The following is a 25151-nucleotide window of genomic DNA, read 5'->3' as shown; positions in this document are numbered from 1 at the left end:
GGTGGGGTGTTAGGGGCAGGAAGAACAAGAATAAGCAAATATACGCTCAAGATAATTTAAAGTTAAATGTTATAAAGAAAACAGGACTGGATTGTGCAAGTGCTATAGAGAAAACAAACCAAGATTGTGCAAGCGTGTTTTATGGGAGTGGGGAGGAGGCGTGGAGGGTTAGAGGGTAAAATGCCCTGGAATGAATCTGGTCTAAAAGAGAGCAGGAAGTTATGGAAAATGAGACCGAGTCTTTTCTCTTGCGCTCTTTCTAGTCCAAGTCCCTTAAGTCTGAGGAGGAGGTGGGAAACTTCTCTGCCTTTTCCCTGCAGAGGAAGGGGACCTGGGAGGGGGAATTCAGTCTTGGCCTGCGTTTGGGATCACTGCTTCCTCTCTCCTCCTTCCCAATCCTTATTTCTCCCTCCTTAGGGCAATTGTGCAACCCGTCTCCCCCCCAACTCCAAAAGGAGGGCGACCGATGGAGGGCAGCAGAGCAGGGGGTCGGTCTCTCACAGTAGAATTTAATTCTGTTGAACGCCCAGAGTATTAAGTCCGGGCTTAGAGGAGCAGCAGGGATAGGGCAGAAAAGAGGAACTTTTCTTTTAAACATCATTTGATATTTCAAAAAGAGAATCAAGGCGCTGTCGCGGGAAAGCCTAACCGTTGGATCGCTTACAGGCATTGTGTTGTTCAGTACTGTCTTTAATTTATTTTTTTATATTTTATTTTTTCCTGCTGTACAGCATGGGGATCAAGTTACTCTTACATGTACACATTTTCCCCCCCACCCTTTGTTCTATTGCAATATGAGTATCTAGACATAGTTCTCAAATGTCTTTATTTTAAACGAAGTTGGAGGGCGGGGAGGGGGGGGAGGCACAGTCATTTCTGGTTTAAGACTTCTGAACGAGGCGCCGCAGTGCGCACACCCGCTGGCCAGCAAGTGGGTCGCTCGGATTCCTTCCCGCTGAAGGGAAGGTTCGGGGCTCTGCCGGCGGCCCCGAGGGCCCAGGGGAGCACCTGCGCAGCGTCCCGACTTCGGGAGGTGAGGCAGCCAGCTGCCGCGGGGATCCTGCGGGCGACTCCAACCTTGGCACGCGGGAGGGGGAGGCTTGGCCACCCCTCCTTGAAGCCGCGAGTGGGCGAGTCCGGAGCTGCGGAGCAACGGCCAGTAGCTTCCGGTTCCGATGGCAGCGGCTCGGCGCCGGAAGCCAGGGCCAAGGCTGCGGGACCAGGTGAGAGGCCGCGAGCTTCCGGGAGGGGAGGTGCGACTAGAGGGCAGGGCGCGCCGGGACCACGGACTCGGGCGCTGGGGGCCCGTGTTTCGCTAGACTCCCAGCCTCCGGGTCTTCTCTGAAGCCCCGCGAATAAGCCCCCCGACCAGTCCTCTTTGCCCTTGTTTTCTCCACAGACGTCGGCCCAGGCTGGGAGTTGGACCCTCACAAACTCAGAACCTTCGAGGAGCCACCCTTGCTGGGGGAGTCGCTCGAACTCAGACGTCCCAATCTAGTGCGACCCGGCGGGGTCGGAGGTAACCCGTTACGGACGTGGGAGCCAGGCAGGGCATTCGACTAAGGTCTTTTGAAGGATGAGTAGGAGTTTGCCAGCAATTTGCATGTTCACGCAGGTGAAACTCCCAGTGGTGGCTGACGTCCAGAAAAACGGTGGGCTTTTACCTCGCTCCAGTTTTGGTTAATGACAAAAAATGTGACAAAAAAAAAAAAAAAAAAAGGTGTGCAATGAGAATAAGGAACAGGGTGAATTGATAGAGCGACAGGTGTGGGGTGGGGCAGAGGGGGCAGCATTAGATACTGTGGTCTAGGAGAGCGTCTCTGGAGAAATGACGTTTGCGTTTGAGACTCTGATAAGGAACTAGCCACAGGAAGATCTGGGAGTAGAGTGTTCCAGGCAGAGGGAACAGCCAGTGCAAAAGCTCTGAGGTAGACATAAACTGATGTTCAAGAAATAGAAGGAAGGAGTTCCCGTCGTGGCGCAGTGGTTAACGAATCCGACTAGGAACCATGAGGTTGTGGGTTCGATCCCTGGCCTTGCTCAGTGGGTTAAGGATCCGGCGTTGCCATGAGCGATGGTGTGGGTCGAAGACGCAGCTCGGATCCCGCGTGGCTGTGGCTGGTGGCTACAGCTCCAATTAGACCCCTAGCCTGGGAACCTCCATATGCCACGGATGCGGCCCTAAAAAAGGCAAAAAGACAAAGAAAAGAAATGGAAGGAAGGCTAGTGTGGTTGGAATATGGCCATTGAGGGGGAGAATGGTAGGAGCAGAGAGAGAGATTTTGGGCATAAAAAGGGTGGTGGAGTTCCTTGGTGGCTCAGTGGTTTAAGGATCCAGTGTTGTCACTGGTGCAGATTCAATCCCTGGCCTGGGAACTTCTGCATGCCTTGGGCGTGGCCAAAAAAGAAAAAAAGAAGGGTTTTTATTCTAAGTACAGTGGGAATCTATTGGGTTTTAAACAGAGGAGTGATGTGTAGGGTGAAAATGGATAAAGGTGGGGGTGCAAAAGATGAAGGGTTGGGCCAGCAGAGGCTGTTCAGTTCAGTGTCAGACAACGGGGACCTTTCTGTAATGTGTGCACATTTCCCTTCTTCCTCCCTGGCACCAGAAAGGGCCCTCTTGTTTTAGGATACTGAACACTGGAGACAAAACCCATATGCCTGCCTTGGTGGGGATTTTAATATTTCTTCCTGCCTAACCCTGGCAGGTTTGAGCTCAGGCCCCCTAGTTAGGAAGTGGATGCACCCATTGTGGACCAGGGCACTGAAGGGAGAGAGGATGAGATTGGATTCCAGCCCTGAGCAGTCTAGTGTGGGGAGGTGGACGAGCGAGTAGGCATGCTGCAGTGCTGGGAACTCAGATGTGTGTGGAATGGACACCCTCAACAAAGGTTTTGTTTGTGAAGCAGAAGAGGAGGCAGGGAGATTCGTTGAGGAGCTGATGATAAAACTGCATCTTGTGTTCTCCGTGCAGGAAAGTGTTGAGGGCGCTCTGAACAGCTTGTGCGAAGGAAGTGAAAGTGCAGTTGCAAAGGGCTTGTATGTGGTGATGGGATCTGATGTGTTGTTTTGGAAGGGTCACCCTGGTAGGTGATTTCTGTCCAAGTGAAACCTTAGGGAGGTGGGCTTAGGACAGTGGAATTGAACTTCCCTGGATTAATCCTGAAGACAAACTCATACACTCCTCTATCCTTGTGCCTGGTGAAGATGACTGACTGATTAAGGCAGAATGCTTCACCTTGGACACTCTGAATTGGCCTCTTAATCTTTTCAGGTGAAATAACTGCAAGCAGTTCTGCTTTCCCATCTTGTTTATTTTATTTACAATTTTTTTTTATTGAGGTAATCACACTTCTCAGTTCACGATACATTTAACTGGTCCCTGCAGGGCCTTTTTCTCCTTTGCATTTATTTACTTATTCTCTTTTACCCGCATTCCTCCCTTCTCCCTGCACTGTAGCAAACCACTCTGATGTGTTCAGCATATATCCTTTTTTTTGCTTGTGTCCTTGGTTGTATGCATATATTTTTAATCTCTATAAATGGTATTCTGCCTGGGCTTCATTTTGTTTCTTTTTTTTCCCTTCAGTACTATGTTTTGGGATCTTTTTGATGTTGCTGTGAGTATATCTGGAACCTGATTTCTTTCCTTCTTTCTTTTTTTTTTTTTTTTTTTTGTCTTTTTTTGCTATTTCTTGGGCCGCTCCCATGGCATATGGAGGTTCCCAGGCTAGGGGTCAAATTGGAGCTGCAGCCACCGGCCTACGCCAGAGCCACAGCAACGCTGGATCCGAGCCACGTCTGCAGCCTATACCACAGCTCACGGCAACACTGTATCGTTAACCCACTGAGCAAGGGCAGGGATCGAACCCGCAACCTCGTGGTACCTAGTCGGATTCGTTAACCACTGCGCCACGATGGGAACTCCTGGAACCTGATTTCTTAGTGCTACTCAGGTTTCCATAGATGCATCCCCCACATTTTACTTCCTTGACTTATGGTTTCCTCCAGTGATGGGGCCCCTAGGTTGTTTCCTACTCCCTGCCACGACCCCGTGATGAAAATTCTTATACCCATCATCTTCCTAGCTTTAGTATAATTTCAAGGTGCTGGCTTGGGCTTCTCTTTAATGATCCTGGCATTAGTTGATGTCTGACAGGGCCAGACTATTTTCCTCAGTGGGGTCCTAACCTTTCCTGAGCTGTGTTTATTTGTGGTAGATGGTGATTCTGGTTTCCAGACACTCTTGGTAAACATTCTTTTGTACGGCCCTCTTTCCTAGTTGATCATCTCACAGGCCCTGTGGTTGCCTTCCTGTTTCTTGTCATCATTAATCATTGCTGTATACTCATTCCAATCACAGATATTGGCTGCTTTCCTTTCCTGGTGAGATGGTGGCCTGTTAAGCTGGTCCAGATTGGACTGTGAAGTGAAGTGCTTCAGAGAAGTGAAGGGCTCTGGAGCCCAGAGCCAGATGCCCAGCTTTGGTTCCAGGACCTATACTTTCCAGCTACGTGACCTTGGGCAATTTATTTAATTTTTCCCAGTTTCATTTTCTCATCTCTGAAGCGAATCTAATCATTGTACCTTCCTCATAGTGTTTTTGTAAGAATTAAGTAAGTTAGTTAATGCATGCCAAATCATTAGGACAGTGAGTGTCACATAATAAACTCCTATGAAATATTAAATATTAATAGCAATAATAATATTATTATAATACTATTTCTGACAGGTGTCCCTGTTATATTTTGCTTGTAATGGCTCATATCCAGTTATAAGGTATTTCCTCAGGGGGCATGAAGAGGAGGGCATGTCTTCCAGACACCATGATTATAAAGTCTAATGTGAGAGCATCAACCATAAGGAGGGAGGGCATAAATACATGTCAGGGCTTGGGTACCATTTCTTTATCACTCATCCCTTGCCTAATTAGTGGCTTTGGGTCGGGCTGAGATGATGAGGCCAGGACTGATGGTGCTGGTGGGAATGGGAAGAGAGTCTGGTGAAACTGGGAGAATCCCAGTGACCACTTTAGACACAGGATTCTCTTTGTGGTGTTACTTTATATCCTTCTTTGAGAAAATGAACATCTGGCTAGATGGCTGGATTTGAGTGTTTGACAGAGCCTTTCATTTTAAATCCCTTCTTAATATAATTTCAAGGTGCTGGCTTGGGCTTCTCTTTAATGATCCTTAAAGAGGGATGGGGAGCAAAATCACTGCAACCACCATTTTGAGGATTGTCCATGCATACGTTCATTGTCAGAGGCTACTCTGGAGTGGAGTAGTGGCTCGTGTGGAAGGAGCTTAGGGATGGGACATAAGTGGTAGGAAAGGTGGGACAAGAAAAGTCAACTTTCAACAGTGTAATGATGAGTGAAGGTTGTGTTACAACAGTATAATGAGGAGGGAAGGGGGAGTTCCCACTGTGACTTAGTGGTAACAAACGTGTCTAGTATCCACAAGGACGCGGGTTTGATCTCTGGCCTTGCTCAGTGGGTTAAGGATCCAGCATTGCAGTGATCTATGGTGTAGATCGCAGATGTGGCCTGGATCCCACATTGCTGTAGCTGTGGTGTAGGCTGGCAGCTGCAGCTGTGATTCAACCCCTGGCCTGGGACCTTCCATATGTCACGGGTGTGACCCTAAAAAGACAAAAACAAGCAAACAGAAGGAAGGTTGTGAGGGCCTGGTGGGAAAGGCAGGCCCTCAAACAGATCATTGCCAGTGATAAATAGTGAAATAGAACGGTGCCGAGTGTGAGTGGAGGGAGCCAGGTGGGAGCAGGTTAGGGGTGGCTGCGGAAGAACGTGACCTCTGAGCTGCCTTGAAAAGGATGAGCCAGCTTCTTAAATACTCAAGGCAGTGAGGAGTGATGGAGAACTTTCCAAGACAGAACCGTGAGAGCAGGGGAACACGAGGTGCCTGTCCGTGGGCAAGTGGTGGGGAGGTGGAGGCAGGAGCGGTGGACAAGGCCTGTCAGGCCATCGTGGTCAGTGTTGTTCCTAGGTCTGTGCTTTCACGTATCAGCCATTCAAGGACTGCCTTCATGGCTTCTGTCACTGTAGTGCATGGAAAGCCAGTTCCACTAACTGAAGAGAAGGTGGCCGCTCCTGTGGCAGGTGGAAGTTCCTACATGAAAATACATGAAATATGAAGACATGCAGTGTATGTGCAGATTTCTCTTTAGCATGGATAGTATTGCCTGCTGAGGGCTCTGCAAGCCCTGCTCTCTCTTTTTTTTTTTTTTTCTTGATAAAAAAAAGAAGTGAACAGGATTCTAATGAAAAGAGTTGAAAACAGAGTAACTTTCTCACCAGGACTCAGAAAACTCCATCCTTACGCCTGTCTGCACCCTTCAGTGGGTACCCTGGCTAGGGGTGATGGAAGCTGTTACAGATATGCTAAACTGGGAATTTCTATGTGATGCTATGGGAATGGTGGGGGGATCTGGGAGCCCTCCTCACTGTGCCCTGTTGGCCCAGGTGGGGCCTGACGCAGTGGACACCCTACCCTGTGCCCCCAGGCAGAGGTCACCATGGAGCAGTGTGCGAGCGTGGAGAGAGAGGTGGACAAGGTCCTGCAGAAGTTCCTGACCTACGGGCAGCACTGTGAGCAGAGTCTGGAGGAGTTGTTGCGCTACGTGGGCCAGCTGCGGGCTGAGCTGGCCAGCGCGGGTGAGTGTCCCCCCCAAGAGCCCCAAACCTGCTTCTCTAAGGGACCCCAATGATACTTGGTGATGGGTTTCTGGAAGGATGTGGTTAGGGCATTGATACTTGGATCCCTAGGCCTCCTTGCAGGAGGATAATGGAAGTCTCTGCACTGTTTCCAAAAGCCCAACAGAAATTATTAATTTTGGAGTTCCTGTCATGGCTCAGCTGTATTGAACCTGACTAGTATCCATGAGGTTGCAGGTTTGATCCCTGGCCTTGCTCAGTGGGCTAAGGATCCAGCGTCACTGTGACCTGTGGTGTAGGTCACAGATGTGGCTTGAATCCCACATTGCTGTGGCTGTGATGTAGGCTGGCATCTGTAGCTCCGATTCAACCCTTAGCCTGGGAACTTCCATATGCTGCAGTAGCAGCCCTAAAAAGACCAAAAAGAAAAAATTATTAATTTACCTATGATTATTTTCATTTAGGTTTTGGGTTTTGGGGGGGAAGTTTTTGGCCGCACCTATGGCCTGTGGAAGTTCCCAGGCCAGGAATCAAACCCATGCCCAGCAGTGACCTGAGCTACTGCAGTGACAATGCTAGATCCCAAATCCACTGAGCCACCAGAGACTCCTAAATTTTGTTTTTATTTTTCTTTTCTACTTTGAATTTTTGAGACGTTTGAAGACAATTTCAGTTTTACAAAAGGTTTCCAAAATAGTATAAAGAGCTCATATATACTCTTTACCAAGTATATACTAGCATTCACCACTGCTAGTATGTTGCCGTATTTGCTTTATCAGTTCTGTTGCATGTTCTTTTTTTGTTTTTTGTTTTCATTTTTGGCTGCCCTGAGGCATGTGGAGCTCCCAGGCCAGGGATCAGAGCAGAGCTGCAGTTGAGACCTAAGCCACAGCTTCAGCAACGCCAGATCCTCAACCCACTGAATTGAACCTGTGTCCTAGTACTCCCAAGATGCCTCTGATCACGTTGCGCCACAGTGGGAGCTCTTCTCTTGCATATTCTTATTACTTTTTAAACCATTAGAAAGTAAGCTGGGGAGTTCCCTTCATAGCTCAGGGGTTAATGAACCTGACTAGGATCCATGAGGATGCAGTTTCCATCCCTGGCTTTGCTCAGTGGGTTAAGGATCCAGCATTGCCGTGAGCTGTAGTGTAGTCGCAGATGTGGCTTGGATCCAGCATGCTGTGGCTGTGGTGTAGGCCGGTGGCTACAGCTCTGATTTGATGCCTAGCCTGGGAACCTCCATATGCCGCAGATGCGGCCCTAAAAAGTAAAAAAAAAAAGAAAGAAAGAAAAGAAAGAAAGTAAGCTGTAGATGTCACATCCCTTTGCCCTTAAAACTTCAGTGTGTATTTCCTAAGATCGAGGGCATTCTCTTACATAAATACAGTACAGTTATTAAAATCAAGAAATTAAACATTAATATAATATAACCTGATGAGTATAGCTCATATTTCAATTTTATTTTTCTTTTTACTGCCACACCTGCAGCATATGGAAGTTCTTGGGTTAGGGGTTGAATTGGAGCTACGCTCTGGCCTACGCCACAGCCACAGCAATAACGGATCCAAGCCGCATCTCTGACCTTTGCTGCAGTTTGAGGCAACACCAGATCCTTTACCCACTGTACGAGTCTGGGATCGAACCCCCATACTCGTGGACACTATGTCAGGTTCTTAATATGCTGAGCCATAATGGGAACTCCTCATATTTCAATTTTTCATTATGCAATATATTTTTTTTCTTTTTTGGTTGTCCCAAGGCATATGGAGTTCCCGGGCCAGGGATCAGATCTGAAGTGCAGTCGTGACCTACACAGCAGCTGCAGAAATGCTGGATCCTTAACCCACTATGCAGGGCTAGGGGTTAAACCTGTGTCCCAGTGCTCCAGAGAAGCCACTGATCCCATTGCACCACAGTGGGAACTCCTCTAATAATTTTCATAAGCATTTTAATTTTATTTTCCAGTCCAGGATCCAGTCCAAGATTCAGCACTGTTCTTAGTTTCTTGTGTTTAATCTTTAGTTTTTTTAATTTCGGACATTTCCTCTACCTGCCTTTGTCTTTCATGACATTGACAGTGTGGAAACATTAATGATTTTGCAGAATGTCTTGATTTGGATTTCTTTGCTGTTTCCTCATCATATTTTTGCATTTTGGGCATGAGTACTTCAGAACTGATGTGTTTCTCAGTGCATCACATTAGGAGGTACAAAATATCAGTTTGTTCCATTATGGTTAATGTTAACTTTGATCACTTGGTTAATATGGTATCTGCCAAGTTCCTCTACCCTAAAATTAATCAATGTTTCTTTCTTTGTCTTTCTCTCTTTCCCTCCTTTTCTTTCCTTCCTTCTTTTTCTCTTTCTCTCCCTTCCTTTCTTTCTCTCCCTCTTTCTCTCTCTCCCTTTGTTTCTTGCCTTCCTTCTTTCTTTCTCCCTTTCTTTCTTACCCTCTCTCTCTCCCTTTCTTGCCTTCCTTCTTTCTTTCTTTCTTCCTCTCTCTCTCTTCCTTGCTTTCTTTCTCACCCACGGCATGTGGTGGAAGTTCCCAGGCCAGGGATTGAATCTGAACCCCAGCTGTGACCTATACCACAGCTGCAGCAATGCTAGATCCTTAACCCACTGCACTGGACCAAGGATCAAACCCTTGTCCCTTGTCTCTGCAGCAACCCGAGCCATTGCAATTGGATTCTTTTTTGTCTTTTCTAGGGTCGCTCCCACGGCGTATGGAGGTTCCCAGGCTAGGGGTCTAATCGGAGCTGTAGCTGCCGGCCTACACCACAGCCACAGCCATGTGGGATCTGAGCCCCGTCTGCGACCTACACCACAGCTCACGGCCTTAACCCACTGAGCAAGGGCAGGGATCGAACCTGCAACCTCATGGTTCCTAGTCGCATTCATTAATCACTGCGCCACGACAGGAACTCCTGCAATTGGATTCTTAACCCACTGCACCACATTGAGGAACCCCTAATATTCCTTTCTCTGGAGTTAATAAGTATTTAGCGGGGAGATACTTTGAGACTATAGAAATTTCCTGTGCTTTATCAAACTTCAGTCCACTGGTTTTAGCATCCATTGATGATTCTTGCCTGAATCAGTTATGAAGTTAGTTGCAGTGTGGGTGATTTTTCCTGCTCTATCATTTCATATACATTTGTTCAACCGTAAGGAAGAAGCTGTCCCCTCCTTTATTTATGTATGTATGTATGTTTGTACAAATTCTTATTTTAGTCATTGGATTATAATCCATTGCTGTTATTATTTATTTTGATTATCAAATTATCTCAGATTTGACCACAGGTAACCCCTGGTTCCTGTGTCTCTTTTTTATTTTTATTATTATTTTTTGCTTTTTAGGGCCATACCTGTGGCATATCGAAGTTCCCAGCCTAGTGGTCAAATCAGAGCTACAGCTGCTGACCTTCACCATAGCTTACGGCAACACCAGATCCTTAACCCACTAAGCAAGGCCAGGATTGAATCTACGTCCTCATGGATGTCAGATTTGTTACCTCTGGATTACAATGGGAACTTTTTTTTTTAAATTGAGCTATGAGTCACATTTAAAATTCTCCCTTTAAAAGTGTACAACTTAGTGGTTTTTAGTATATTTACAAAATTGTATAATCATTACCACTATCTAATTTCAGAACATTTTCATCACTCTAAAAAGGAACTCCACCCATTAATAATCACTGCATTCCTCCTTGTCCTCCAGTCCCTGGCAACCACTAATGTACTTTCTCTCTATCCTTACCTATGCTGGACACTTTTTTTTTGTTTGTTTGTTTTTGGCTTTTTGCCTTTTCTAGGGCCGTTCCATCGGCATATGGAGGTTCCCAGGCTAGGGGTCGAATTGGAGCTGTAGCCACTGGCTTACACCACAGCCACAGCAACACCAGATCCGAGCCGCGTCTGCAATCTATACTACAGCTCATGGCAATGCCGGATCCTCAACCCACTGAGCAAGGCCAGGGATCGAACCCACAACCTCATGGTTCCTAGTCTGATTCGTTAACCACTGAGCCACGACGGGAACTCCTGGACACTTTATATAAATGGAATCTTACAATCTGTGGCCTTTTATATATATATATTTGTAAATAACTCCACTTCCCTCTTGATATTTCCTTTGTTTATTTATTTATTTATTTATTTTTTTGTCTTTTGTCTTTTTGTTGTTGTTGTTGTTGCTATTTCTTGGGCCGCTCCCGCGGCATATGGAGGTTCCCAGGCTAGGGGTCTAATCGGAGCTGTAGCCACCGGCCTACACCAGAGCCACAGCAACGCGGGATCCGAGCCGCGTCTGCAACCTACACCACAGCTCACGGCAACGCCGGATCGTTAACCCACTGAGCAAGGGCAGGGACCAAACCCGCAACCTCATGGTTCCTAGTCGGATTCGTTAACCACTGCGCCACAACGGGAACTCCTCCTTTGTTTTTTTAAATGATAAGCATTTTATTTTAATTAATTAGTTTATTTGGCCACACCCACTGCATGCAGAAGTTCCTGGGCCAGGGATGAAAACTGAGCCACAGCAGCGACAATGCCGAATGCTTAACCCTAGGTCACCAGGGAATACCTTTGTTCTTTCATTTAGATTCATCCCTGTCGTACCATGAATCATTACTTCATTCTTTTTTATGTGCTGGGTCAGATGGTAATTCTGTGTTCACCTTTTTGAGGGATTAACTGAATGTTTTCCAAAGTAGCCATAACATTTTATATTCCCACCAGCAATGTATGAGAGTTCCAGTTTCCCCACATCCTCACCAACATGTGTTTATATCTATCTTTTGATTATAGCCATCCCAGTAGCAGTAGGTGGATGGCCCAGCCACCACCTCCTATTTGTATTAGTCAGGATTCATTCCGTTATAGGTGACAGAAACCTAGCTCACACTAGAAGGTGAGGGGCTCCTGGATGTATAGACTCAGGTAGCTGAAAGGTCCAGTCTAGTCCAGTTGGATCTAGGTGCTCGTGTCATTCCTTTCATCTACAATGGCTTCATTCTAAGAGCAGTGCTCCTCTGAGGTGGCCATGGTGCTTTAGCAACTCCAGTTCACATTCTGTTTGTTTAGCAACCTGGCAGAATGCATCTCTTTTCCATGGCTTCTGGTCTCAGAGCTGAGATGCTCCCTGGCCCTTTTGGGTCACATTCCCTTCTCTGGGTCATGTTTTCTTCCCTGAACCGAGGTGATGCCATCTAAAATAGGGGTATAGATGCTGGGCCAGAAGAAGGGGTCCATACCCTGTCTGCCCTCCTCTGTTCCAAGCCCCACATGCTCTTGGTGGTTGGTGGGGCCCCACCATGGGAGTGGAAACCACTGTGAGCCTGGCATCCTGAGCCAGAAATGTCCTTGAACTTCCCTGCCAGACCACGGCCTGCCTGGTGTCCTCTGGGTGAGAAAGAGGCATTTAGGTGGGGACAATGCTTCATGGTTCAAAGCCCTCCCACATGGCATGGCATCTCCTTCAAGATAAGGAGCCATCTGTTGTGGTGGTGAGGAACCCAGCTTTAGATCTAGCACTGCTGTGAGGGCTGGCAGCTTACTGCCTCAGCTTCCTTAGCTGTAGGACAGGAGAGGATGCATAGCATGGTGGGGAGGATTAAATGAGCTAAAACCAAGCACTTACCCACAGTAAGTGTCAAATTATCTTCATTTCACAGCAGCCTCCAAGGCCAGTGCTCTTATTCCCCCATTTTGCAGATGAGGAAATGACTCTGAGAGATACCCTGGCTTGTCTCACTTGATGAGTTCCAAGTCACACATTTAAAAAGTGGCAGGATATGGAGTGGAAGCTGAATTTTTTACTCCGGGGCTCAGGGCTACTTCCTGGGCCACCATGCTACACCAAGGTCTGCTCCTCTGTGTCCTGACTCACTGCCAGTGTTTCTCTGCAGCGCTCCAGGGGACCCCTCTCTCTGCCACCCTCTCCCTGGTGATGTCCCAGTGCTGCCGGAAGATAAAAGACACTGTGCATAAACTGGCTTCGGACCACAAGGACATTCACAGCAGTGTCTCCCGAGTGGGGAAAGCCATTGACAGGGTGAGCATGTGGGCGGCCCTGGACCTGGGGAGGCGTGGGACCCCTATGGCTAGTATGGAGCAGGGCTCCTCAGGAAGCCAGTGTGAGAAGTGCGAGCCTGAGTCATAGGGACCTGTCTCTCATCCTCATCAGAACTTTGACTCTGAGATTTGCGGTGTAGTCTCCGATGCTGTTTGGGACTCTCGGGAGAAGCAGCAGCAGATCCTGCAGATGGCCATTGTGGAGCACCTGTACCAGCAGGGCATGCTCAGTGTGGCTGAGGAACTGTGCCAGGTAACGGGCCGCTGGGAAGGCACTGGGACCTGCCTGTTCTACTTACTACTTGATAGTTTCCTTCCTTCCTCCCTCCCTTTCTATCTTTGCTTTTTTTTCTTTTAAGGCTGCATCCATGGTATTTGGAAGTTCCCAGGCTAGGATCAAATCTGGGGTGCAGCTGTGGCAACACCCAATCCTTAACCCATTGCACCACAGCAGGAACTCCAGTAATTTTCTATATATTAGGTCCTTGTTCCTTTTTTTTTTTTTTTTTTTGTATCCAGACATGACTCAAATATGTGTGTCATCAGTCGTAGTCTGAAAGGGATACCTGTTCCCAGAGACCCATTTCCAGTGGACAGTAGGCCCAGCAGTGTGTCCTCCCCTCTGGACTGCTCATGGGAAGTCCTGTGTTTATTCCAAGACTTCTTCCATACTTTGCTTGCATTGTAGACCAGCTCCTTAAATGGATTACTATCTATTTTAAAAATTCAATTTAATTTATTTAAGCTAAAAGAAATAAAAACATCTCACCCATTACCCACACCCCCTGTCCTCCGCATCTGGCAACCACCAATTTGTTCTATCTATTAGCTTTTTTTTTTTTTTTTAATTTAGGTATTCCTGTCATGGCTCAGCGGTTGATGAACCTAATTAGTATCCATGAGGATGCGGGTTTGATCCCTGTCCTTGATCAGTGGGTTAAGGATCTGGTGTTGCTGTGAGCTGTGGTATAGGTGGCAGACTCGGCTCAGATCCCGAGTTGCTGTGGCTGTGGTGTAGGCTAGTGGCTTCTGATTGGACCCCTAGCCTGGGAACCTCCATATGCTGAGGGTGAAGCCCTAAAAAGACAAAAGGAAAAAAAAAAAAATTAGATTCCAGGAGTTCCCGTGGTGGCACAGTGGTTAACGAATCTGACTGGGAACCATGATGTTGCAGGTTTGATTCCTGCCCTTGCTCAGTGGGTTAATGATCCGGCGTTGCCGTAAGCTGTGGTGTAGGTTACAGACACGGCTCGGATCCCGCGTTGCTGTGGCTCTGGTGTAGGCCAGTGGCTACAGCTCCGATTCGACCCCTAGCCTGGGAACCTCCATATGCCGCGGGAGTGGCCCAAGAAATGGCAAAAAGACAAAAAAAAAAAAAAAAAAAATTTAGATTCCAAATATAAGTGAGATCATGGTATCTCTTTTTCTCGTCTTGATATGTCTCACTTAGTGTAATGCCCTTGAGGTCCATCTGTGTTATCACAAATGATAGGATTCCTTATTTTTTTTAATGACCGAATAATATTTTATTACATGCACACACATTTTCTTCCTTCTTTCCTTCCTTTCTTTGTCATTTTTTTTTTTTTAGGGCCGTACCCACAGCACGTGGAAGTTCGCAGGCTAGGGGTTGAATCAGAGCTGTAGCCACTAGCCTGTGCCACAACTACAGCAATGCCAGATCCAAACCGAATCTGTGACCTACACCACAACCCATGGCAATACTGGATCCTTAACCCACTGGGCAAGGCCAGGCATTGAACCTGCATCCTCATGGGTACTAGCCAATTTGTTTTCGCTGAGCCACGACTGGAATGCCACATTTTCTTTATTTTATTTTTATTATTTTTTTTTGTCTTTTCTAGGGCCACACCCACGGCATATGGAGTTTCCCAGGCTAGGGGTCTAATCGAGCTGTAGCCGCCGGCCTACACCAGAGCCACAGCAATGCAGGATCAGAGCCGCATCTTCGACCTACACCACAGCTTAGGCAAAGCTGGATCCCCAACCCACTGAGGGAAGCCGGGGATTGAATTTGAAACCTCATGGTTTCTAGTTGGATTCGTTTCTGCTACGCCATGACGGGAACTCTCTAGAAGCTTTAAATTTAGTTTGATGCAGTCCTACTTGTTTATTTTTGCTTTTGTTGCTTCTTATTTATTTATTTAATTTTTTTGGTCTCACCCACAGCGTGTGGAAGTTCCGGGGCCAGAGATCAAATCCAAGCCACAGCTACAGTCTGTGCAACAGCTGTGGCAGTGCTTATACTTAACCCAGTGTACCACAGCAGGAACTCCTTTTATTGCTTATTTAAATATTGCTACTTTAGAAATCGGTGCCCCTCAAAAGAAAATGAAAAGAGTTCCCTAATGACCTAGTAGGTAAGGATCTGATGTCACTATTGTGGCACGGGTTCAATTCCCTGGCCTGGAGACTTTTGTATGTCATGGGTGTTGCCAAAAAAAAGAAAGAAATCGGTGCCCCTGCTATAAATAGAAAGTAGCTATAAAAGTATATATGATGATGGATTTCCCGTTGTGGCTCAGTGGAAACAAATCTGACTAGCATCTATGAGGATGCAAGTTTGATCCCTGGCCTTGCTCAGTGGGTTGAGGATGTGGCGTTGTCGTGAGTTATGGTGTAGGTCGAAGACGCGGCTTGGATCCCAAGTTGCTGTGGCTGTGGTGCAGGCCGGCAGCTGCAGCTCCAATTCAACTCCTAGCTTGGGAACCTCCATATGCTGTGAGTGCGGCCTTAAAAAGGCAAAAAACCAAAAAATATATATATGTGATGAAAAGTGAAGTTATTAATTTCTAGCTTGAGTGGGTTGCCAGCCAGGATTCCGAGTGCCTGATAATCCCTTTCTTAAAAAGGAAAATTAGGAGTTCGTGCTGTGGCTCAGAGAGTTAAGGATCCAGTGTTGCGGCAGCTGTGGTGTAGATTTCCACTGCGGCTTGGATTCGATTCCTGGCTGGGAAACTTGCATATGCTGCAGGTGCGGCCAAAAAATAGGAAAAGAAAAAAAAGGGAAGATTAGTAAAATGACAAAGCAGCACTTGTTAGGTTATAAAGACCCAGGCAGTGAAAGTAAAGTATACTTTCCGTTAATAATTCGGGGGATTGAAAAGGAATCACTTTCTCTCCATGCTCCTCAGCATGGGCCTCCAGTACCCAGCAGGTGGGGTAGGTTTGCAGACTGCCTTCTGGGAGGCTAGCATGTAGCACTCAGCCTCCCAGAACTGAAATGGAAATAAGAGGGATCCAGGTGGCTGTCGGGAGACCATGGCTCCTCACACAAAACCTGGCCCCATCTAGCCTGTCTTTGGTGGACAAGGTTTTATTAGGTGCAGAGAAGAGAATTTTGGAAACATTGTTCTCCAGTGGTGGATTGCTCTCTCTCCTTCTAGGAATCAACATTGAATGTGGACCTGGATTTCAAGCAGCCTTTCTTGGAGTTGAATCGAATCCTGGAAGCTCTGCACGAACAAGACTTGGGGCCAGCACTGGAGTACGTTGGCTCTTGAGTGGACCCTCGGGAGACAGGGCTTATCTGCGCTCTTCACCTCACTCAGTGTAATTGACACACCTCCAGCCCTGTCTCACAGGCTACATGGGCTTTTGGAGGCTCTGCCAGGCCCCTTCATTCACCCCACCAGCTCCACACTTAGCTGGCCCCTTTCTTCCCAGGTGGGCTGTCTCCCACAGGCAGCGACTGCTCGAGCTCAACAGCTCCCTGGAGTTCAAGTTACACCGAATGCACTTCATTCGCCTCCTGGCAGGCGGCCCCGAGAAGCAGCTGGAGGCCCTCAGCTACGCCCGGCACTTCCAGCCCTTTGCTCGGCTGCACCAGCGGGGTATGTGCCCCGGGTGCCAGGTGGGCATTGCTGGGCTCTGGTGGATGTCAGCACGTGTGGGCTTGCCTTTCCCATGCTGAGAACTCTGACCCCTCTCCCACTGTCTCCTAGGTGACCTCCAGAGTCCAGACCCTTCCTCCCCTGCCTCTGACACACCTCCTAGCTTCACCTCATAACCACCTCTGGTCCCCAGCCCCTGCTGCGTGCCACACCCCTGTCCATAGCTCACCAGGCCTGCGTGTGCCCATGACATATGTACCCTCATGCTGCTCTGCCTCAGCACAGGCTTGTCCTGCCTAGAAGAACCCTGCTTGTTTGACTCCGTGGGTCCTTTCAGCTTCCGCCCCAAGCCCTCTTTCTTCACACTAGGAGTTCCAAACAGTTGATTGAGGCTTACCTTCTAGATGTTCACAGTAACCATCCGACTGCTAGTAGCTTTTTTCTTTAGCTCCACTCATATTTATTACTTCATGTTTTATACACTGGGAAAACTCAGCAGTGCTATTAAGTCAGCTAGATACTGCCGCCTCCTGAAAGCTTTTTAAAAAGGGAGATTAGCTAGTGTTGGAGAATAGAGACATGAGTGCCAGCCTGAGACTCGTTCTTTGTTGCAGCTGGAAGGATGGGAAGGGAACCAAAACTCCTTGCTACCTGATGCCATGTGGTCATGCTTCCCCTTGTCCTACAAAAGCAGCCCTGAGACCCCGCTTCACCACTAGATTTTAGGGAAAACCAGTTCTGCCAGCAGGCATTTTAATCTCCCACTTGGCCAGGTCACAGGCCTGGGAGCCATGGGCCCAGTCTACTCCCCATGCTGCCTCTGCAGCCTTGCCACCCCAGAGCTGGGTGTGAAAGGCTGCCTCCTGGCCCCCTGACACCCCCCTCCCCGCCCCCGCCTTGTAGAGATACAGGTGATGATGGGCAGTCTGGTGTACCTGCGGCTAGGCTTGGAGAAGTCGCCCTACTGCCACCTCCTGGACAACAGCCATTGGGCCGAGATCTGTGAGACCTTCACCCGAGATGCTTGTTCCCTGCTGGGGCTTTCTGTGGAGTCACCCCTCAGCGTCAGGTACAGCCGTCCCTGTGGAGGCAGCCCAAGTGACGGGGTTTCAAGGGAAACCCAGCTTGCCAAGGCCCTGCCTCATCCAGGAGTGGTGCTTGGTGCCTTTACATACCTACAATGGCCGTCTTAGTCATTCTTCTAGTTGGGAGTTACATTTGCTTCTATAGTTGGAGAAACTGAAATCAGGAAGAGTTGTGGCCCAGGGCCACCACTAGGTCAGTGGCAGGGTCAAGATTCCCATTTTGTAAGGCCTCTTGAATGAGGTCTGTGTTTCCTGCATCTCACCCCTGGATTATCACAGGTCCTTCAGTTAGCCTGGCTTTCTTGCTACCTCATCTCCCAAACACTGCTTCCCTTCAGGGAGACTAGTGTCTGAGTCACACGTTCTGAGAGCTTTCACTCACAAGGCTCCTTGACAGTAATATTCTTCTCATGGCTTCGCAACAGACCTAGGAATTAGAGGTACTGTTATCCTCATTTTACAGGAGAAAACAGGCCCCTAGGGCCTCACAGGAAATAAAGGTCCTCTAGACCCAACCGCACCACACACTGCCACAGGGGTGCACTTTATTTAGGCTGGCTGTGGAATCCCAGGCCCTGCCCCAGTGCAGTGGGCTCCACTCTCTGTTACTGTGGACTCTGGGTATGGAACAGTCTTTCCCAGTGGGAACACCTGCACCTTAGACAAGACAGTTATGTTGTGCCCTGCAAGTCATAGATATTTGGTGCCTGAGGCTCCAGCCAGTCTACTCCCCCACCCCTCCCCAATCATTGTGAGAACTGAATCTGTTTTCCCCCAATTCTAAGTCCACTGGTTTATGGAGGTGCACTGTGACAACAGAACAGGGTAAACAGACGGGAGGGGGCCCTTTCAAACTGATCACTGTCCCTGTCTTACCGAGGACCTATTAGTGGTTTGGATGAGCAGATATCTGCCTCCTAGATGTGTCTTTTGTCTTTCCCATAGGTTCTCAAACTTTGAGGTGCATTAGAATGACTCTCTGGAGTTAGACATGTAACTACAGGTGGGGCTTTATGACTGACCTAAGAGATTTTTAAGGACTGATTTGATCAAGTGTCACTTTGGAACCCCGTCCCAAGTCACAGAGGACAGGGTGCTTGTCCGTTTGTCTCTCTGCTGGGTTCTTGGTCGGGGTCACTCTAGCCCCTGCTCTTTCTTCTGTAGCTTTGCTTCTGGCTGTGTAGCACTGCCTGTGCTGATGAACATCAAAGCTGTGATTGAACAGAGGCAGTGCACTGGGGTCTGGAGTCACAAGGATGAGTTACCGGTAAGGCCTGGTGGGGGCAGGCATGGCAGGAGGCGCTGGGGAGGACAGCTGCCACAGGGAGTGGGACTCACCACTCTGCTGGCGTCCCCAGATTGAGATCGAACTGGGAATGAAGTGCTGGTACCACTCAGTGTTTGCGTGCCCCATCCTCCGCCAGCAGACATCGGATTCCAACCCTCCCATCAAGCTCATCTGCGGCCATGTCATCTCGAGAGATGCACTCAACAAACTCATTAATGGAGGAAAGTGAGTTCCCTGTGCCCTGCTCCACCTGGGCTCTATTCTGCTGGCCAGCCCCCTGAAATGCTCTTGCTTCTCCTCGCTTTGTAGGCTGAAGTGCCCCTACTGTCCCATGGAGCAGAACCCAGCAGATGGGAAGCGCATCATATTCTGATCCCTGCCTGAGAGGAACTTTGCTGAAAGAGGTTTTTCACCCATGAACCTTGGCCTATCTCGGTGGGGGTGGATGGATTCCATGGACTGTGGTTCATTTCACAGCAACTGGCTGAGAAGTGCTGCCAGGAGGGGCTGAAGCGGCCCTCTGGCAGAGGCTGGGCAGCTGGCTCCTTGGCTATTAAGAGCAGGGAGACGTGACCTCTGTATTCTGTCTCTCTCTTTATATTTGCTGTTGATTAAGAGAGAAGCAGAGGACCTGGTGGGCACAGCAGATGTCTTCCATCCCTGCCTTCCGCCGGGCCTCTTACTGCCACACCAAGGCTTGTGTCCACTCCAACCACTGCACAGCCTCACAACTGTATGTGTCCATTTCCCACTGTAAATAGTCCGGGTTAGAACTGAATGCCATCGTTTTATAACGCTGAGCAAATATATTCACAGGCCTTCTCCTTACTTCACTTATCTTTAGCTTCACTGACAAAGAGCCCAGTCAGAAAAACCCATCCTGCATCTCTAATTAGAAAAAGCTGGGCAATAGCAGACCCTGGGAGGGTGTTACATATATAAAATCGTATTACCTCCATATTGGAAATGTAGGAAGTTGAAATAACTTGCTCAGAAGGCTCACGGCTTATCCAGAAGAGCATCTGGAGTTTAAACCATATTCAGTCCTCAAGCTCAGGGTCTTTCCAGTCTATGCCAGGGTGCCAGAGGTTTGGCTGCTGTGTGTACTGAGTTCTTTACTGGGCCTTTGAGAGCAGGAAGGCACCATATGTCTAAAATGTTTGAAGGGATTAGGTTACTGGGGCCATTGTGCCGAGCAGGAGAGATAGCCTGGGGTTCTGCATGTAGCTGTGTATATCTATTTAAAATGTACTGTGTGGGTCGGTAAATTGCTTCTATCAGCTTCCCAATGGCATTTAAGGCTCCTAGGGAGAAAGAAAAGAGGAATAGGGGTGCCCTTGACATAGCGCCTACAGGCTTCTCTGCAGTGGGATCTGGGCTCAGGTGCCTCACCCTGCAGCTCCCGCCTACTCTGGAAGCAGGAGTGGAGAGCTTGGGGGTGAGCAGCAGGGTTTGTTCTCAACTGGAGTCCAGCATTAGCCCTGGTGGCCAAGCATTAGCACTGAACTTTCTTGAGGTCCTCGGGTTCTCTAGTGAGAAAGGCTGCTTTGGCTCTTTTCCCCCATCAGCTCTTTGGCCCTACCAGGAGCTGCTACTTAAAAAAAAAAAAACCCACAGACTCAACATATTTTAGTTTTAGCATTTACTCCCCCCCCCCCCATCACATTCTTGGAACTATCTTCATTGAAGCTCAACAGGAAACTGCATTGATGGAGAAGATGCTGGCTTTGCTGTCATGAAATAGCTACTGGAGCTGTCTGGAAGGAATATGTGCTTCGGGGGACCACAGAGATGCTGTGAGTGTGGGCAGCAGGAGGGCAATCAGCTGACCTGCCAACAGCCCAACAGCTTCCGGAGCAGGTGCCCAGGGTGTTGCCTAAGTCCTTCACATGGGTGGGGGCAGGGCTTGCACCTCCTCCAGGCACTCGTCATAGGCCTCCTGGTATTCCTCATGGGGCTTGACCATTATCACACAGGTGGGGCGCTTGGAGCCGGCAGCTGCACCCAGGTCCTGCAGAGAAGGAACAGAAGGGCTATTTGGGAAGAAGGCTATATAACCTGTATACCAGGGAGTCATAAGCTGATGATCCACTGGCCTAATCCAGCCTATAGACATGTGCTAGTCAGTCAGTGTTAAAAATATTTTGGGAGTTCCCGTCGTGGCTCAGTGGAAACGAATCTGACTAGTATCCATGAGGATGCAGGTTCGATCCCTGGCCTCGCTCAATGGGTTAAGGATCTGGCATTGCTGTGAGCTATGGTATAGGCTGGCAGCTACAGCTCCAATTCAGCCCCTAGCTTGGGAACTTTCGTATGCCGCAGGTACAGCCGTAAAAAGATCAGAAAGAAAAGAAAAGGAAAAAAAATTGAACTGGTTGCCACCGCTTTTTTTTCTTTTTTTTTTAAGGCCGCGCCTACAGCATAAAGTTCCCAGGCTAAGAGTTGAATTGGAGCTGCAGCTGGCCTACACCACAGCCTCAGCAACTTGGGATCCGAGCCATATCTGTGACCTACCCAATTTGCAGCAATGCTAGATCATTAACTCACTGAGCAAGGCCGGGAATCAAACCCACATCCTCATGGATACTAGTCCAGTTCTTAACCCACTGAGCCACAACGGGAACTCTGGTTCCCACCATTTAAACACGGCAAACTTGAATTGTCCAGCAATACTGGGCCTGTATTTTCATGTGGCAACTGTAAAAGGACTCTATCCCAGCAAGGGTTGTCCCCTGAGGCAGGACCTATGCTTTCTAGGTCCCTGCCATCCTCTATTGGACCCCAGACTGGCCTCTGCTACGTAAGGATAAGGACAGCTCCAAGTCCCTAGAACACCTCCTCTGAACACTGTGCCCACCTAATAAGACTAACACATCCAAGTACACCTTCTATTTCATCCCCAACAGCCCATGGAGAAGGGAATTCCCATTTTACAAGAAGGAAATGGAAGTGCAGAGAGGTAACTTATCTGCCATCCCTCATCTAGGAAGGAGCAAAGCCAAGAATCCACCCAGGCCTATCTTTTAACTCCAAAGCTCAGGCTCTTTCCCACTATGATCTGCTGCCACATACCTTATCCCAAGCCTCCTTACCGTCTTAGAGGGGATATAGACGTAGGGCAAATTCCGGTCTTCACACATAACTGGGAGATGGCAGTATACCTCAACAGGTAACGTGTCTCCTGCCAAAACCATGATCCTGAAATGAGAGAAGCCACTGTCATTTCCAGCTTGCTTGTTCCCTCTTTCAGTTATAAGTGCCACCTCTGAGCTGGCCATTGGGAGTACAGAGATGGGTAAGTTGGCTCCTGCCATCAAGGATCCCAATTATTAATGTGTGTCGCCAAACCTCTGGAAGTACGTGCAGATTGGTTTGGGGAGTGCATTCCTCTGGGAGGTGATCTCTATTGCTTGGCAACAAGTAAACCCACCAAGTGTAACAAAGGTATTGGGCTGAGACAGATGAGGTATGGGAGGGATGCCAAGCAGTAAGAGCTCAGAAAAGAAATCAGGAAGCAATACTTGAGAGGAGACCTGAATGATGAACATCGGTCAGGCAGCCCATGGAGGGGATGAGGACAGGGAAAGCATTTTAAGGTCCAGAGAATCAGTGCAGGTTTGATCCTCAGCCTGGGGCAGTGGGTTAGGGATCTGGTGTTGCCATAGCTGTGGCACAGATCAAAGATCACAACTTCGGATTGGATTTGATCCCTGGCCTGGAAACTTCCGTGTGCTGCAGATGCTGCCAAAAATAAAAAAAATAAAAGGCACCTCAAACTTGTCTAAAACCAAACTTGTGATCTTCCTGTACAAACTCAGCCTCTTCCACTGTTCACTCTCTCAGTGAGTAGGCCCTCTGTCCATTCGCCTCGAATCCATACCTCTTCACTGTATGTCCAAAAGTCTTCTCATCCATCCACTTTAATTCTCTCCATCTCTGCCATCACTAACCTAATCAAAATTGCCCTCACCTCTTCTGCACCAAAACAGCCTCCTATCTCAACTTCCCCATCTAGTCTTCCATCTCTTATCCTTCCCAAAGCTTCCAGAAACATCTTCTTAAGGTGTAAATGTAATTATGTCACGCCCTGGCTTTAACCCTCAGTGGCCTCCAAAGCTCTGAGTACAAAAACTAAACTTACCATGGCTTACAAAGCCCCATGAGAGGACAGCACTTCTGCCCACTACTATCCTCTCCTGCCCTGGGATTCACTTTCCTCTGACAGAATGCTCCTCCCTCCCCCACACAAATTCCTAGAACTTCAGACCTCAGCTATCCCACCTAGCATCACCCCCCCATCATTTTTTATATCTTGAGCAACTACAATGTACCACACACTTCTGGAAAGGAAATAAAGCAGTGAGACGGTTCATCCTGTCCTCAAAGAACTTATTTTCTGATATAAGTGAGAGAGAAAGGGAGTAAGAATGTAAATAAGTAAGGAGGTTCTCGTCGTGGCATGAACCGTGTATCCATGAGGACGTGGGTTAGATCCCTGGCCTCTGCCCTTGCTCAGTGGGTTAAGGATCTGGCATTGCTGTGAGCTGTGGTGTAGGTCGCAGATGTGGCTGGGATCCCATGTTGCTGTGGCTGTGAGGTACGCCTGGGGATACAGCTCCGATTAAACCCCTAGCCTGGGAACCTCCATATGCCTTGGGTGCGGCCCTAAAAAGACAAAAAAAATAATAATAATAATAAGATAGAAACGTAAATAAGTTCCTGAATCTGACAAATGCCAAATAGGGAAGATGTAGGGTAATGAAGTCATTCTCACCGCACCCTGTACTTTTTTCCCTTCTGTAGTTGCCTATGACAAGTTGTAATCCTGTGTGGTTAATGTCACTATCTCCTCCTGTAGCAAGTGCCTGAAAAGGGGCAGACAGTAAATAGTGGCTGCATGAATGAAGCTGGGATCTACCTGAAGTGAGTTGGCTTATATGACTGGCTTCCCCTGGAATTCTCTTTCCCCATGGCCGTCCCTTAGAGCTCGTGCAAGTGATGTATTGACATCTGTGCTGAAAGGAATTTACCGACTAATCACCTGAATATCAGGGCAAGTCAGAGCACTTTTACCTACTAAGTAGGAGGGATACTTTCGTCATCGTTTAGAAATGCAAAACCGGGCAGTAGGGGGTTCTTACCCTTTTTCGCCTTTGTTGATAAATTTCTGAACCTCCTTCACCCCGCGCCGAATCTGCTTCTGCTTTACGGCTGCAACGACAGGGGAATCAGCCCCGGGGGCCTTGGGCCACCACCAGCGTCCCCACCCTGCCCGGCGTCCGCCGCATCTCTCTTTTCTAAAATTTTTATTTATTTTCTGAGGCTGTAGATTTTCTTTAAAAAGTTTTTTATTATAGTTGACTTACAATGTTCTGTCAACTACTGCTATATAGCAAAGTGATCCTGTTATATATTTATATACATTCCTTTTTTCCACATTATCCTCCAGCACAGGTGATTAGATATAGTTCCCTGTGCTATACAGCAGGATCTCATTGCTTATCCAATCCAAATGCAGTGGTTTGCATCTGCTAACCCCAAACTCCCAATCCATCCCACCACCGCACCTTTCTTGATGCATTTGTAGAGCTTCCGTGTCAGTTTGCGAGAAGCCAGGGGTTGCGCGATGGGGTTCAGATTCACCAGCAGTTCATGATAAGTGCGCTCCCCGCAGCACGCATCTGCCTGGGCCTCCGGCCCGTCGGGATCTGCCTTTATTTTGGTCATGGCAGCAACTCGGCAACCAAGTGCCCAAGAACCGAGTACACGCGGCCGGCGCTTCAGAAATCGCTTCCGGGTCATGCCCCTCTGAGGGAAGCAGTCAGTACACGACAGCCAATTAGGAACCCAGGTCCCAGACTCTGACCAATCACCGATGCTAAACTCGTTAAATATAGAGCGGGGGGCAGAGTCTCGGCGGTAGGGGCAGGACCATTCCCACAGCTGAGGCGGGGCGGATTAAGGCCGGAGTCCGAGGACCTCTGAGGGAGGGGGCGGAGCCCGGAGGGAGGCGGGGCCTGGAGGAGGAGAAGAGGGACTGGGACGGCTGCCTCGGCTCGTCTGGCTCGTCTGAGAGTTGCGCGTCAACCATACTGGAGACGAGGGGGCGGAGGCTGTACCTGTGGGGGGCGTGACCAAGTCTAAAAGGACGGATCCTAGCTTAAAGGG

General features: G+C 48.4%; 2 protein-coding genes across 6 annotated transcripts; one reads left to right on the top strand and one right to left on the bottom strand.

Annotated features, from left to right (window-relative positions):
* RMND5B (required for meiotic nuclear division 5 homolog B (S. cerevisiae)) lies at positions 865-22176 on the top strand. Of its 5 annotated transcripts, XM_005654970.3 has the most exons (12): positions 865-1223; positions 1400-1519; positions 6526-6676; positions 12591-12736; positions 12869-13009; positions 16164-16264; positions 16444-16610; positions 17514-17679; positions 18860-18962; positions 19054-19208; positions 19293-19387; positions 19600-19808. In XM_005654970.3, exons 3-11 carry the CDS (start codon positions 6538-6540, stop codon positions 19354-19356), a joined length of 1182 nt encoding a protein of 393 aa, XP_005655027.2. In that variant the 5' UTR covers positions 865-1223; positions 1400-1519; positions 6526-6537; the 3' UTR covers positions 19357-19387; positions 19600-19808. The 5 variants fall into 5 exon arrangements, with proteins under 5 accessions (XP_005655027.2, NP_001230729.1, XP_020933418.1 ...); NM_001243800.1 differs by having other exon boundaries at positions 1159-1223; positions 19293-19811; XM_021077759.1 differs by having other exon boundaries at positions 1214-1253; positions 19293-22176.
* NHP2 (NHP2 ribonucleoprotein) lies at positions 20609-24784 on the bottom strand. Its single transcript, XM_003123671.4, has 4 exons — positions 24551-24784; positions 24125-24194; positions 22076-22181; positions 20609-20994 (listed from the first exon to the last, which is right to left on the bottom strand). The coding sequence occupies exons 1-4, from the start codon at positions 24708-24710 to the stop codon at positions 20869-20871; spliced, it is 462 nt and encodes a 153-aa protein (XP_003123719.3). The 5' UTR covers positions 24711-24784; the 3' UTR covers positions 20609-20868.

Source organism: Sus scrofa, chromosome 2, assembly GCF_000003025.6.
Source record: "Sus scrofa isolate TJ Tabasco breed Duroc chromosome 2, Sscrofa11.1, whole genome shotgun sequence".
In the NCBI taxonomy this organism is placed as follows: domain Eukaryota; kingdom Metazoa; phylum Chordata; class Mammalia; order Artiodactyla; family Suidae; genus Sus; species Sus scrofa.
Note: the sequence above shows the minus strand (reverse complement) of the source record. Positions and strands in the feature narration are given on the sequence as shown.